Below are 14,740 nucleotides of genomic sequence, written 5' to 3' on the forward strand. Positions count from 1 at the left end.
CACGGACTAATTAAGAAGAGAGACATTGATTGTGAAGCTGGCATGTGAATCACAAGGTTAAAACAGTCAGCACTCTATGACTTCTTCTGGATTTTTCCGTAACTATATGACACTATATGAAACTTTTTTCCTGCCCAAGACTCCTGGTAGATGAGCGCTGTGTTCATGCATTCACTATGATACTGCCAAGGTTGCCTCTTTTACCCCAAGTCGGGAAATCAATTAACTTTGGGACTTTCAGCGTTTTTCCAAATGTATCTTAGCCTTTTTGGCCTTTTTGGCTAAGATTTAATAGTGCCTGTTGGAGAGAGAATCACTCGATCCTCTGGCCTTCATGGGGGGCAAAGGCTGGAAGCCCAAGGTGCCATGGAGCCACCAGGCAAGGTCCAAGATCTGTGTGTGTGTCACAAATTGTGTTTTAGTTTTGTGTAGACAATCACTTTTTAGTTCTTGGCTCATGGGTAAGAGCATAATTTTGCCTCGGACCCTTCCTGGCACATTTTTCTTTTTTCTTTTCACTCACCCCAGTCTTTTGGCCTTCCAGTGGCCATTTTTATGGATGGAACCTTTTTGTTGTTGCGTCTGTCCTTTTGCCCTCATTAAGTAATAGGTTTTTTTGCACGTTTGACTGATATGGTACACTAAAATGGCTACTAAAATGGAGCCGGATACCCAGAAGATACAATTTTTGGTGAAAGTGGGGAGGTCACCCTTTTGGGTTTCTGCCTCTCCTTGAAGACTTTAGTGGTTCTCTGCTTCTGAGGAGGACCAAGATGAAACAGCCATCCCGTAGCCTTCTGGCCACGGATGGAAGCAAGGGGTCGCATATCTCTTCAGAGAGTGCCACCCCAGAACATGAAGATTTGGGAGTCCAGTAATCATTCCAGTGCTGATTGGACACTTTTGTCATCATTTTGTCATTTGTTCCTTCTCTTCTTATCGAAACATCTCATTAGGCTTGTTGTAGGTTAATGCCTCTTTCTTTTTGTATATATTGAGAAGGTGTTACTTATATATACGCAATTATATTTCATTGTGAAAAAGGTTTCTGGATCCATGGGATTTTGGACCCTAAAAAAAATTGGTGAACCAGGAAAAGTTGTTGTAACTGAAGAACATGCAAAAAAAAAGTAACGGGATATTTAAATCAAAAAAAGGTGTATATAACATTGTTAAAAAAAGTTGATTTCAGAGACAAAGGTGCGAAAGGTAACGTGAAATGATATAACAACAATGCATATAAACATGATCTATTATAAAACATCTTACAGTAGGGGTTTTTGTTAAGCCGAGTTTCCAGATCATGTGAACATTTTTAAAATTCAAATAATTAATTGACCATGTTGGGCAATATTCCATATTCTCCAGAATTCCACTTGAAGAAGAGACTGCTGAATTTACATCTTTTTCTGCCCAATAAAAGGTATCAAAAGATTCCATGGGCTACCCCAAATCAGTTTTTTAAATCACTTTATAAGGACTGGACGTTCTAGATTGTTAGACAATATTTTGCGAGGTTAATTTCCTTTTAAGAACAAGGTTGGCAGGCCCATTTTTTTTTTTTTTTTTACATTCCCTGGCTATATGACCAAACCTCGTACCTGTTCTCCCCAAATATATGGTCCCAGCGCTTGACAGTTTTAATTGCTCTACCAATTAAGACTTTCCACGCATGGTTGATAAATGCCCTACTAAAAGCGCACTTATCAGAAAAGGGAGCGGTGAAAAGCGGACACCATTCAGATGTAAAGAGCCATTACAAGATTGAAATAGATCTGTATTACATTTATCATTCATCCTTGCAGTGTGCGATTCCAATCAGAAGAGAGAAAAAAAAATAAGTGATGAATGGTTTGGCAGGTCCTCGCGTACACAGTAAACGGTAATACTCTGCGGCCACGTCTTCCTATTAAAGGACCTTAACATACGATGTGACCTTGGTCTGCAAAACATGTTGGGCTAGCACAAAAACGTATTCATAAGAAGCCATAAGTAGGATCCTTCTCCTTTGCTGCTCTCTTTTTTTTTTTTTGTTTCTTCGTGGACCAGGAAATTTATTGCTTGTGGGACAGGTAGGATATGAACAATGGACCAAATGGAGTCCAGGGTTATCTCATCTATGGGAAAAATGCCTCCAAAAATCAATGTGACCTCTGCTACACTGTCATCCCGATTCCCACCCTCTGCGTCCTATCTGTCTTTCGGCGGGCGCTTAGATCTGTGTGCTGTCTGTGTGCGTCTCTCTTGGGCCAGATTATCAAAATGAATCATTGCCCACATAGCTCTTATTTTTCTATTTATTTTCCTGCTCTTGACTAGCTGTGATGAAATATGATTCTTTTTGCATTTGATCCTTGCTGCAGCCGGCGGGCACCTAATTTAGCTGTGTCTCTGTCTTTAACGGAGAGTAATATTATTTTGAAACTTCAATTTACTGTACGGAAACATTGCGAGCCATGCGGCGCGACACTTGTCTTCATCACCAACAGTTATATTTCAGAGCAAGGCTGTAAGTGGCGTTGTGTTCATCGGGAAAAGAAAAAAACTGGACGCGTTCCCGCTGATTTGGTTTCAGATGCCGTGATGGCCAGAGGTGCAATCATGTAATTGGAATTTAGGAGGGGGGTGTCCAGGGGGTTTCTGACCATTTACTGAGTATTGACTTATCATAATAAGGTGACAAAGATGTATTCCAGCAGTAATGGGCATTTACAGTGTAAGCAGGTCTGGGATTCCATTCATTCAACATATTCAGGTAAGAGGTTAGCTGGATACATGGAGACTGTAGGTGAATAAATCAATATTACTAGTTATCAGCCATAAGCTCATTTAAGTTCTAAGCTTTAAGTCTAATTGTTATATTATGTATTACTTATTATGTATTGTAAGCTTGCGAGCCGGGCTCTCTCCACCAAATGTATCGGTTTGTCTTAGTCTGTCAATTCTTGTCTTGTCATATCCCTTGAATATATGTATTGTATTAAGCGCTGCGTAAACTGTTGGCGCTATATAAATAAAGGATAATAATAAAATAATAATAATAATGTTTACCCATTACCGCACTATGGAATATAATGGCGCTATATAAAACAATAACACTAATAACAAATATTATATATATATTTACATATATATATAAAAGCCTCTGCCTCAAGGGTGTCCAACCTGCGGCCCTCCAGCTGCTGCAGGACTACATCTCCCATACTCCTCTGCCAGCCACTTAGCTAAAAGAGCATTATGGGAGATGTAGTCCTGCAGCAGCTGGAGGGCTGCAGCTTGGACACCCTTGCTCTACCTGTTGGTAGTTCTTCTCGTCTGTGTAAAAGAGAAACACATTCAACCAGTAAAAAATGGCCGAAAGGTCCTTCCGCTCACATAGGTAAGCGCATTACTCCAAATTAGGTAAGTAAGGTAAATGAATGACCATATCCTAGAGAAACTGCAAAAGAAGACATGGAAGGGATTAGAAGACTCCCAAGCAGGACTCTTTAAATCCATTAATGTAACATTTTAACGTGAATGTTCATTAAAGGTGCTGCTTCACCTACTTTGCTGAACTTAACACTTATTATGTAACTAAATGCAACATTAAGCACAAAATTGCAGGTTCTGCTGAGTAGTCAAACCATCCTTTGAAATAAATCTTTCACATAAAGGTTTGTCCCAGTAATAATTGTCATTTGACCCAAAATCATTAAAAAAATGGTTCTCATAACGACTGAAAAAGCTTCTAAAAAGTTTTTGTGTTGTTATTATGTGACTAACACTTCAGATAAACACATAAAATAAAATATCTGCTCAATATTAGTGATTTATGTAAGCGGAACAGTACCTTTAAATTCCAATCCACATGCTGCCCTGCTCAATTTAAGTTTCTATGTCGGCCATTGGATTAACCAATGATACAGTTTAGGTGAATTTTGGATTAATTTGCCTATGCAGAGGCAGAGCCAAATGCTGCCCCCCTCACTACCACAACCATGCCTGCATCCATTGCTATATCATAATATATAAATTCACTCTCTCCTACTCTCAGTCACGCTCCCACACTCATGCTCTCACACTCTCATTCACTCTCCTTCACACTCTCATTCTTGCCCGTTCACACTCTTATTCACATTCATGCACACACATCCATGCTCCCACACAAAGCTAAAGATGTATGGCATAGTCGTAACACTAAAAAAACTTAACAAAACAGCAGTTACAGCTTTTGACCATATTTTCCCCACTGTCATCATTCTGACTTATTTAATAGGAGAACAATGGATTCACGTCAACATGTTTATAAATAAGCAAATAGGCGAGAAGAATAACTAGCTCTGTCAAAATTACATATTAAGTGCATTACTCAGCAGCAAATATATATAGCTTAATAAGGGAGCAGAACGACATTTAACGTTGCTGCTAATACATTAAATGTAAAACAAGAAGCCCTAACTCATGCAGACGCATGAAATACTAAGTGTTACATTGTTAACATTCACAAATGTTTTAAGGCTACACAATATCGCAGTGCAGATTGAAGAAAAGTGTTTTGTTCCTTAGTTCTTCGTTCAGCTCTGACCTTGATCTGCTCATTGTAGGTTATGATGTCCTTCTTGGAAGCAGTCATTTTGTTTAGTAATTTCAACTTTGTTGATCCAAGGGGGTACTTTAACTGCCCAAGGGGGTCTCGAAGGAACTGCTTTCCCCTTATCTGTATCAAAGTAATGAGGAGTATCTTGGATAGCCCTGATGCCAAATAATTGTACTGTATTAGCTGTAGAAAGAAAAAAAAACAACAAATTAAAAAACCTTTATTGGCTAACTGAGGTATAATAGATTGCAAGCTTTTGAAACCATTTAGGTCTCTTCTAGGCCTTACTATATTATGGTATACCTGAAGAAGAAGCCTGGGTAGTCTGAAAAGCTTGCAATCTATTATACTTCAATAAAGGCATCATCCAGTTTGACCTCTAACCCCGGTGAAACATCAACCCCTCTGATATATTAATGTTTACCGTATTTACTCGCAATAGATCGCTGTATATATATATATATATATATATATATTCTCCTTTCTGTATACGTTATATAGATTTCTAAACATGCATGGGGTAGGCATATGGCTCCTGGTCCTAAGATGAGACCGACAACTGATTAAGGTTGTAAAGTTCTTACATCAGGAGAAATCGTCAGACTAAATGGGGCCGGAGGGGTTCTATTCCCATTGTACAGTCTGGTGCCCCGAGACCCCCTCATATGGATTTCAAATAAATAAAAAGAGAGAAAAATTCTCCATTATATTCTTTGTTAGCAAATGTGGTTTTTTTTTGTTGTTGTTGTATTCTCTCCTCCGAAACATAACAGAGATCGCGTCTGTCTCGAAAAAAGGAATTTGTCTGCATTTCATGATACAAACGTTAAAGCCCTGCACTTTAATCATGTCTCCGTGTGTTTGTAACTGATTTGCTGGTTCCCAGTGGAATTATAAAAAAGAAGAAGAAGAAAAAAAAATAGTAATTGTACCTCGGTCTAATTGTAAATCTTGGAATTAATATGACAAGGGCGTTTGACAAATGGAGCCTTAAGGACAGTTGTGCAATTGCCTTTAGAAAAACAAATGTATCAAGTACTTAAAGCTAATATATTTGGAGGAAGGTTTTACCAAAAAAAAAAGCAATTGAAGCAGAAACGTCCTTCATAACCTTTTTTTTTTTCTCCAAAGAGGTGATATATTTTGCTGCACTTTTTGCTCAAAACGAGTCATTTAAAATAGTATTGGAAACATTATTTCAACAGAGTTTATGCCCTGCTATGTATTGAAGAGGGAAATTGAACTGTTTTTTTGAGTGGCAATATCACTATACTTTTAAATAAAAAATGAAAACTATATTCATGCACATGTCTATCTAATAACTCTTCGAGGTGACGTGCCGCAGGTGTGATGGTAATGTCGAAGTGCTCCAAATGCGGGCGATGGAAGTCTACGGATGTCAGCGTTCCGTTCTGGGACCTGTCCCTTCGCACATTATCTACTGTGTTTGTGACTCCATATACAGCCTTGGGTGTTATATTGAAATAACTCGTGTCTTCTTGTCTATGGAGTTCGTGTCATATTGTGAAATCCATTCTCTTCCAAAAAAGAATGTTAGGTTTAAAGGGACACTTCAGACATCATATGGACTTTGATACCTTTTCCATTTCCTTAGTGTCCCCTTCTTCCCAAAAAATGTTTAGTTTAATTATCTTTAATGTTTTCAAGTAGGTGGTATCTACCTATTATCTATTTATCTATCTATCTATCTACCTACCTATTATCTATTTATCTATCTACCTACCTACCCATCTATCTATCTATCTATCTATCTATCAATCTATCTCCTTATCTATCTATCTATCTATCTATTTATCTATCTATCCATCCATCCATCCATCCATCCATTATCTATCTATCTATCTATCTATCCATCCATCATCTATCTATCTATCTATCTATCTATCTATCTATCTATCCATCCATCCATCCATCCATTTATCTATCTATCTATCTAGTTGCACAGGAAGGAATTTTTAGCAAACATCATTATAAGTATACAAGTTTACTTAAAAAATGAAATTAAAAATGGAACATCATTGATAGATTGCTATCTCATGAGTGGTTTCATTGATCGCAGCCCTCTTTTCCTTATCTTAACACGCGTTGATGTCATTGTCACTTTTAATTAGTCATGGTAAAAACGTGTCCCCTATTGTAACAAATAAATGAAATGTAATCACTCACAGGTTGGTTTATTTTTAAATAGATCCTAAAAACTCTAATGCTAGAATGATATATGTTTTAGGGTGAGTTATTGCATTTTTGTGTGTCATCCAAAGGTCATATTCAAATAATATTAAAAAGAGCGGCTTCCCATTTGAATGATCAAAATAATCTTTAATGGAGGTGAGCAAGGGAAAGCTTTTCACTTCCCTCTGGCACTCATTAGGTTAATCGCTGATACTGAACATTCCCCTACTGGATGGCGGTCAGCACGGCCTGACCTGCTGTTAGTATAACATAGCTGTTAATTATTCTGTGTATCCCGTATTAACTCTTTGTGCTCCAGAGGGATGAGCTGTGTTCAGGGAGCGATCCCCTTCACTTCTAATATATTCTTCATATATACTTTATTGTCCTTACTGTTCCTAAATCACGGAACTAAATATCCGCACTACATCTGATCACATTAGTTTATGGAGCAGCATTCAAACATTTCTTTAATTTATTAGTCAAGCCGTACCGCACATCTGCTCCTGCTGCGACTGCTGTCATATATTCTAGTGTTCCCACAGTTTCCGAGAAGGATTTGATAAAGTAGATTTAGAAGACATCAGTTCTTCGCATCTTGGCTTCCCTTAACCAACGACAAAAAAAGTTAAACGGGCTTTCTTAGTAACTTATTATTATCACTATTCTGTAATTCGGTATTCTGGGTTTTTTTTTTTGCAGATGACATCCAAATTGCCATTCCAATAATAAAACCACATTTGGATAAAGTCCAACTGGCCGGACAGACCTTACCGCCCGGATTCCCTGCACCCTTCTTGTTTGCCGATGGCTTGTCATCCGTAGAAACTCTTCTAACTAACATTCAGGTATTTACACGTTGATGTTTCCGCCGGTATCTTCCAATAGGAGACCATTCATGTTAGGGGGGCCACCCCAGACCATCTCACTAATCCACACCTTGCATGGGTTCCTTGTCTTCTCCAACCTTGGTATTATGGAAGTTTCATTAAAAAAAATCCCCAAAAATTAAGCAATTTATAAAAAATAGGAGCATGGTAAGATTCCAAAGGTTGAGTAACATTAAGTTCAACTGGAAGTCAACTAGAAAAGCTCATAGATATGCGTTGATGGCCAACAACAGCCTGAGAATGATGAAAGATCAATAAATATACATTTCTGCAGTTAGAAAAATCATTAAATTCCAAGATCCTTTTAAAATCTTATTTTTGCTTAAAATGGCCAATTGAAGGATCTCTTAACGAAGGCAGAATACGAAAGCTGTTATTAATAAACTGCAGTAAATGAAGCCTCCGCCGGGCAGGCGGTGTTCTCATCCTGCAGTCCATCAGTTACTTAATATTCCAACCCGTGCTTTCCGCTTACATCCACCAAACATGTTTTCATTTTACAAATTCGATACATTATACTTAATCACCGAAGGACTACGCGGACCTAAATCTCCATTTTTCAATTGTTGCACAAAGGATGGAACGAAATAGCCTCAAATCCATATATTTCTCACTAATAGGTGTACTCAGTAGTCTCTGTGAAGCCCCTTAATAAATACATTACTGACGCACGTTGTACTAAATTGAAGAACAATGTCTTGATTGATAAACATTTCAAAAACAATTTAAGAAGACATTTTGACAGCGAAACTACCAGATTTCTCCTTTTTTATCCTAATGATGATCTTTAAAGTATTATGAATTTAAAGTACCTGCTGTAATTAGCTGTTTACGGGAGGAGGGACGCATGTTAAGATTACAGCCAGCCATGTCTACTAAATGGTGTGGTGCAGAAGCTCCTTTGCGAAATGGCTCCTTGTGACCCGTTCTTTAAAAAGGCATCCTATGCGACACAATAAATACCGCAGTTTAGTAGACACGGGCCCAGAGTTTACGGATCTGTTTGTTCACTCTTCAGCAGTAATGACTAGTGGCACCCTACACTAACCTTGCCAAGGCCCTGCGCCTTATATTTAAGTGCTGCTCAGCGAATAATGACCACTTTGTTTTCAGGGCCTTCTAAAAGTCGCAGTCGATAACGCCAGAGTACAAGAGAAACAAATACAGCAGGAGAAGAAGGAGTTAAAGTTGGAACTTTGCCGGGAGAGAGAACTTCGGGAAAATCTGGAGAGACAGCTGACTGCAGAGTTACAGAGCCGAGGTAAGGCTTATTCTAAAGGTGCTGTTCCACCAGCTCTGCTTTTTTTAACATTAGTAAGTAAACACAGCATTAGAAACATCATTACCTGTACGTCTGTCCCGAGGCACTACAACTATGGTGGGAACCCGATACTGCCCCATCTATAGCATCTGTACAAAAGATGGCTATAGAAGCCCTGTGTATTGTCCCTTAAAGAAACTCCAAGCATCGCGGAGGGAGGCAGTAGTGTCGTTAAAAAAAAAAGTAAATAGATGTAAGAAAAAAAAAAATGTAAATAGTAAAAAATGTTTTTTTGAGATCGATTTTTCTTTAAACAGAAAATAAATAGTTATAATGGGAAAATTAAGGAAAACAGATATAGCTGTAGTCTTTAGCCAAAAGTAATACCTTCTATAAGACCAAAAAGATGTGTGTGTGTATATGTATGTACGTGTATGTATATATGTATATATATATGTATATGTATATGTATGTATATATGTATATATATATATATATATGCTTTCAGGACTCTTCTTTAGATAGAAAATTAATTATTAAGTCCTATGTGTATTAAAAAGGCATTAAAAGAACGATAATACGTTAAATAGTCATTTTTCTTACAATCATTTACTTTGCATTGGATTAAAAAATATTACGGGTTGTCATCTTTTATAAATAGGCGAGTTAAGTAGGAAATAATAAAATTGATAACGCTTTGGCAGGCCTTTTTCTGTCATTGGTGAAATTAGCAGGATTGAAATAGTTTCGTTTTACTCTTTAGCTAAATATATTGAGTGTTGCACGCTTTGTTCCATTTGAATATATCACCGAGAAGCTGTTAAGCAACCATTATACTGAATATAGTCTGGGACCGGTATGAAATATCTCATTAGAAAGTGTATAGATCTCATCCAAAGAACATTCTTCTTCATGAAATACTCTCGCAACCAGAGAAACATATTTATATGCTCCAGGAAAAGATATAAGAATAGTAATATATCACAATTATTCTGCAGAACTCCTTCCTGAAGATTAAAAGATAATGATGCTGTCGTAATTATATAAATTAACATTACTATTTAACAATAGTGATTACAAGTTATCCTATTTACTGATATTTTAAGTGTTAAGTACAAAAAATTTAGAAGAAAATAACTTTGTTTTAGAGAGATTTTAATTTATATATATATATAATTATATACGGTATATATATATATATATTCCACACACATTTCCAGATGTTTTTTAAGAATACCGTAAGTCAAACATTGCCTATTTAACACAAAGTTGGTGATTTTTTTAAATTTATTTTTATTCCTCTTGGTGATTTATTCATTTATTTTTATATATTTAATACTTGAAATCATGCCAGGATAAAATAAATAAAAAGGAACATAAGTAGATTTATATAATACTTGTGCAGCTAGTGAGGCTTTATTCTCTAATTTATTATATACAATAAGAAGATATTAGTTCTAGTAAAGAATATTAGTTGGTATGGCAAAGAACTGCAATTAAAATATTTCTGTATAAATTTGCGTTTATTGTTATTTGTCCAGAATGAGAGTCTTTTAATGCCTAATTGGATGTATATTTGATATGTGTATATATATATATATATATATATATATATATATATATATAATTTTTTTCTTTGGACATATATATTATAATTCTTAAGCTTTTTTATTATTTTGAGATATTAGACGACATACAGTTTAAAAGGAATATGAAAACAACAACATTTGTATCCCCCGGCGCTCAGCTATTGGAAACGATTATAGAGGGGACTTCGTAGAGGGAGATCAGACTCGTTCGGGAAGAAGATACCTCCGAGAATAGAACCGACTGTAACGGTTGTTATTTTTCTATCTTTCAGCAACAATTCAGAAGCGCTTGAAGAAAGAGAAAAAGGCTAAGAGAAAATTGCAGGAAGCCCTGGAGTTCGAGTCGAAAAGAAGGGAGCAAGTTGAACAGGCACTTAAACAAGCCACGTCAGGAGAGGGACTGCGGATGTTAAACGGTAACGCAGCCCCGGAACATAACCAACCTGAAGTTATTACATGACACTATCCGTAGAGCGCCAACAGAGTACATAGCGCTGTTACAAAAGGAAGGTGGCCATATACAAAATGGGCAATAAGATTAACGCAGGTTAAGACATCGGACTGCAAGTTTACAATCTATTACATCCAAATCCAGCATTAAGATAGTAACATTATCTATAAGAGGATTTGGGTTTGTCAGGATCCCCTCGTCCCACCATGTGATATGTTAGCTTGTCATTTATTAGCAAAATAAAAAGAACTCATACACAGCATACATATATATATATTGATTGTATCACTGTCTAGTTTGGGTCGGCTGTCCCTGGCTGTCGTAGATCTGTCTGCATTGCCGTTGTTATTTATAAACAGTCGCTAATGTACAGAGGTTTTGCTGTACTGAGAAGGTAGTAGATAAATGGAACAGCCTGGCAGCAGAAGTGGTAGATGCTGATACAGCGAGGAAATGCAAACATGCCAGGGATAGGCATAATGCTCACCGAGGTGTGAATCCCTACACTGGGAATTCTACCACTTCTACTAGGAGGCTGTTCCACTTATTTACAACCCTCTTCTTGTTCTAACATATCTCCTCCTTTAAAATAAACTTCCCTCCTGGACTTTGTTAAACCCCTTCATGTATTTAAATGTTTCCATCCTACCCCCTCTCTCTCTTCTTTATATATATTTCTATATGTTACAAAATGCCCAATTTACCCGCAGTTCTTGTAACTAAATGATTTAAAAAAATATCTATTAATTCCATCTAATCATTAATAATTTGATGTTTTGCAGACGCTTGCATCCCAGAGATGGAAACAGAACACAGCGGGTCGCAACATGATAGCCCCCCAATGCAAGGTAAATAATTGCGAAAACTACAGTCTTAAGGGTCCCACGAGAATAGGCGGCTCGGACCCCCTATAGGATTACACTTTCCTTGCGAATGGGAGCTGTTAAGTTCTCTTTTATTGGCGAATGCCTCATGCAGGAACAGGACGGACATAAAACGCAATATTTCCCCCTGATTTATGGGAGATGGCGATGCGCATCTGGATATCGGCAGCTCTTGTGGTGGTTGATTTCGTTTGACCTTTTGCTCGAAATAATGTGTTTCTGAGTGGCGGCGGACGGACGATAATTTATTTCACAAGTGAAATGTGTGAATTTCATCCTCCGCTTCAGGAAGTGTTTAATTATACCCCTAAGCCCAAAGTCAGCCATGTATAATCTGCGCTAATAACTAATCTTTTTATTTTTGCTAATCAGCTATCGTTAATGTTTTATATGTTTATGGGAAAATTACAACGCGTGACCGTTTAATGTTAAGGACCGGTGCTAAGTGCCAAAGAAGGACCCCTCTTCAGCATCGTTCCTTGGTTGCCATGGTGACTACTCCATGTTTAAATGTTTAATTTTATAAATCTCTAAGTAGTTTGGGTCACCGGTGTCGGGGTCACATGCCACCCATCTGGACGGCTTTGTGCTTGACAGTCTCGATTTTGCCCCACTTTCCCCCAAGCTCTACATCAGTAGCAGTATATTAGTTGGCGTCATGGAAGCTGTGATGGAGGTCAATGCTGCAAAAGGACAGTGGGGCAGCTACATAGGGTGGCAGGGCAGGGCCTGATAATTAGGACTATCTTGTAGAAACTGGGACACATGAGAAGTATGGTAAAGTAAGCATAGCGTAACCTCTATGGTCAGCAGACCAGCACTACACATGTTAATAAAAGGAGACATTCTATTTCTTAACTCTGTCCTTGCTGGGCTGCTGTATGGAGCACAAATGTAATTTCTCTTGTATAAATAGACATAAAGAGAGTGAGTTATACGTATGCACGGCTGCTGACATCTTGGGGCAATAAACTCATTCTAGAGGTAGTAGAGACCGGTACTTTATGCCTCGGGAAAGGGTGGAGTGAAACATACAGCCCGCCATCTGCACGGTATTGTGTCATCGAAATGAACCGCATGGTTTATGACAAGTTAATACCCCCCCGACATTCCATATGGCCAAAGGGGGGCACTTTTGCATTGTAGGGTGTGGTTAGGGGCGTGGCTGAGGAGGGGCTTTAATAGGAATTTTCGGGCATTTATAACAGTGTGTTATTCTCACACAATATATTTAATACATATATTTCTTGCTGTTTCTATATAAATTATCGTGGCTTTTACGGCTGGAGAACCCTCATACCCAGCAAACATTCTGAGATCCTAGAAAAAAAAAGGGACAACTGGGGAGGAAAAAGGAACAGAGAGAGGGGTTCGGGGTCCAAAAACCAACGCTTAGAAGATATAAAGTCATGTGTGACTCTAAGATCTGATGGTGAATAAAAGCACCCGTCATTAACCATTTCACCCCCTCAGTCTCCCATTCACATAGCAAAACATATTGGGTGTCATTAAAAGCACCTTGAGATCAATGATTCTTGCAAATGACATTCGAGTATCATTGAAGGAGTGTTTTTTTGCTGATAAAAGCAAATTGAATTAGCAACAACAAGATCGCCGGAAAAAAAAAAAAAGAAAAAAAAGGAAAAATAAAAAAATACTAAACTGAACAGCAGCACCACCATTAGCCAACAAAGTAATATTTTCTCTTTACTGCTCTGTGCCATTTAGTTATTATCCTATTGGAAATCTAATTATAATCCTTTTACTCCCTAGTCAAACTTCACAGTTTTTGCAAGCTTAGCACTGACAAGTGATTTCATTACATTTGATTGCCCGCTCCCGGATTGACTTAACTTCTCTCCGAGACCTAAAAGCCTTCTCGCTTTCTCAGATTCCCTGTTTGCACATTATGGAAACAGCTCCTTTAATTAATTAGCACGAGCAGCAGTAACGTGAACTGCTGAACAGAAAATAACATCACTTTATGACCGCACCGAGAATTCTTCTTTTGCATGTTTATACCTTGCTTAAGTTTTATATGATTTCATTGTTAGGAGTTGTTTGTACAATGTATCATCTACAGCCTTCCAAACGCTTAAGGCTGCGGGCAAGATTCCCGGGGCAGTATGGACTCGGAACCTATACCCGTCATAGAAATTGGGGAAAGGGACATTGATTTTTAATGAGAGTGGCGTATCATGGACACTCTGGTTTTTTTTTCCATACAATGGTCAAATAATGCGTGATCTTAAAAGTATATTTTAGGATCTAATAAAATTTAATTTAATTTGCAAATTTATATTTTTTGAAATTTCTTTTTTTCAGTTTCTTAGAGATTATCAATTTATTCCATAACATATATATATATATTTTTTGTATTTTTTTTTTACAATAAACACAAAATTTTGTTTTTTTTTCTCTTTACCAGTCCATCCTTGGAAGTGGGTGTCTAGCTTCTATATACTTGTGTCAGTAAATTGTTTAGTACATTGTACTGCCCTCTGGCACTAAGAGGGTTAAGCACGGCTGGAGCACATTTATGGAGCATTGTATAGGGTGACCACTTGTAGAATAAAACCATTTAAAACTAATATATTTGAACATTTATACTGAAATTTGTTGCCTTTTTTAATCGAAATACAGCCAAATACAAATTAAATCTTCCAACAACTTAGATGGAGTCATCTCTAAAAACTAAGGGTTTTGCCTGTTTGTACCCCAATTGCCTGGTCTCAGGGTGAATACGGTTATACTCTGGAGCTGAGATCATAAGATGGGTGTTTTTTGTTCCACTGGCATATCACACCTACAATCCCTGCTTGAATACAGGTTAAACTAAGGATATTTGTACTGTTTTGAAATGCCACCATTCTTGAAGGACCACTGCTAGGAC

The 14,740-nt window shown here is 37.5% G+C and overlaps 1 protein-coding gene across 1 annotated transcript in view; it reads left to right on the plus strand.

Moving 5' to 3' along the window:
- Window positions 1-14,180, plus strand: part of LOC149281985 (dachshund homolog 2-like) — a 197,791-nt gene extending 183,611 nt beyond the window's left edge. The window contains exons 8-12 of the mRNA XM_089498743.1: window positions 7,475-7,620; window positions 8,776-8,923; window positions 10,785-10,928; window positions 11,746-11,811; window positions 14,173-14,180. Of these exons, the coding sequence (XP_089354869.1) occupies window positions 7,475-7,620; window positions 8,776-8,923; window positions 10,785-10,928; window positions 11,746-11,811; window positions 14,173-14,180 (512 nt within the window). The remainder of the gene's footprint in view (window positions 1-7,474; window positions 7,621-8,775; window positions 8,924-10,784; window positions 10,929-11,745; window positions 11,812-14,172) is intronic.
- The last annotated feature ends 560 nt before the right edge of the window (window positions 14,181-14,740 follow it).

The sequence above is a fragment of the Sceloporus occidentalis genome, unplaced genomic scaffold, assembly GCF_023333645.1.
Source record: "Sceloporus occidentalis isolate IW3139 unplaced genomic scaffold, rSceOcc1.0.p SCAF_125, whole genome shotgun sequence".
Taxonomy (NCBI): domain Eukaryota; kingdom Metazoa; phylum Chordata; class Lepidosauria; order Squamata; family Phrynosomatidae; genus Sceloporus; species Sceloporus occidentalis.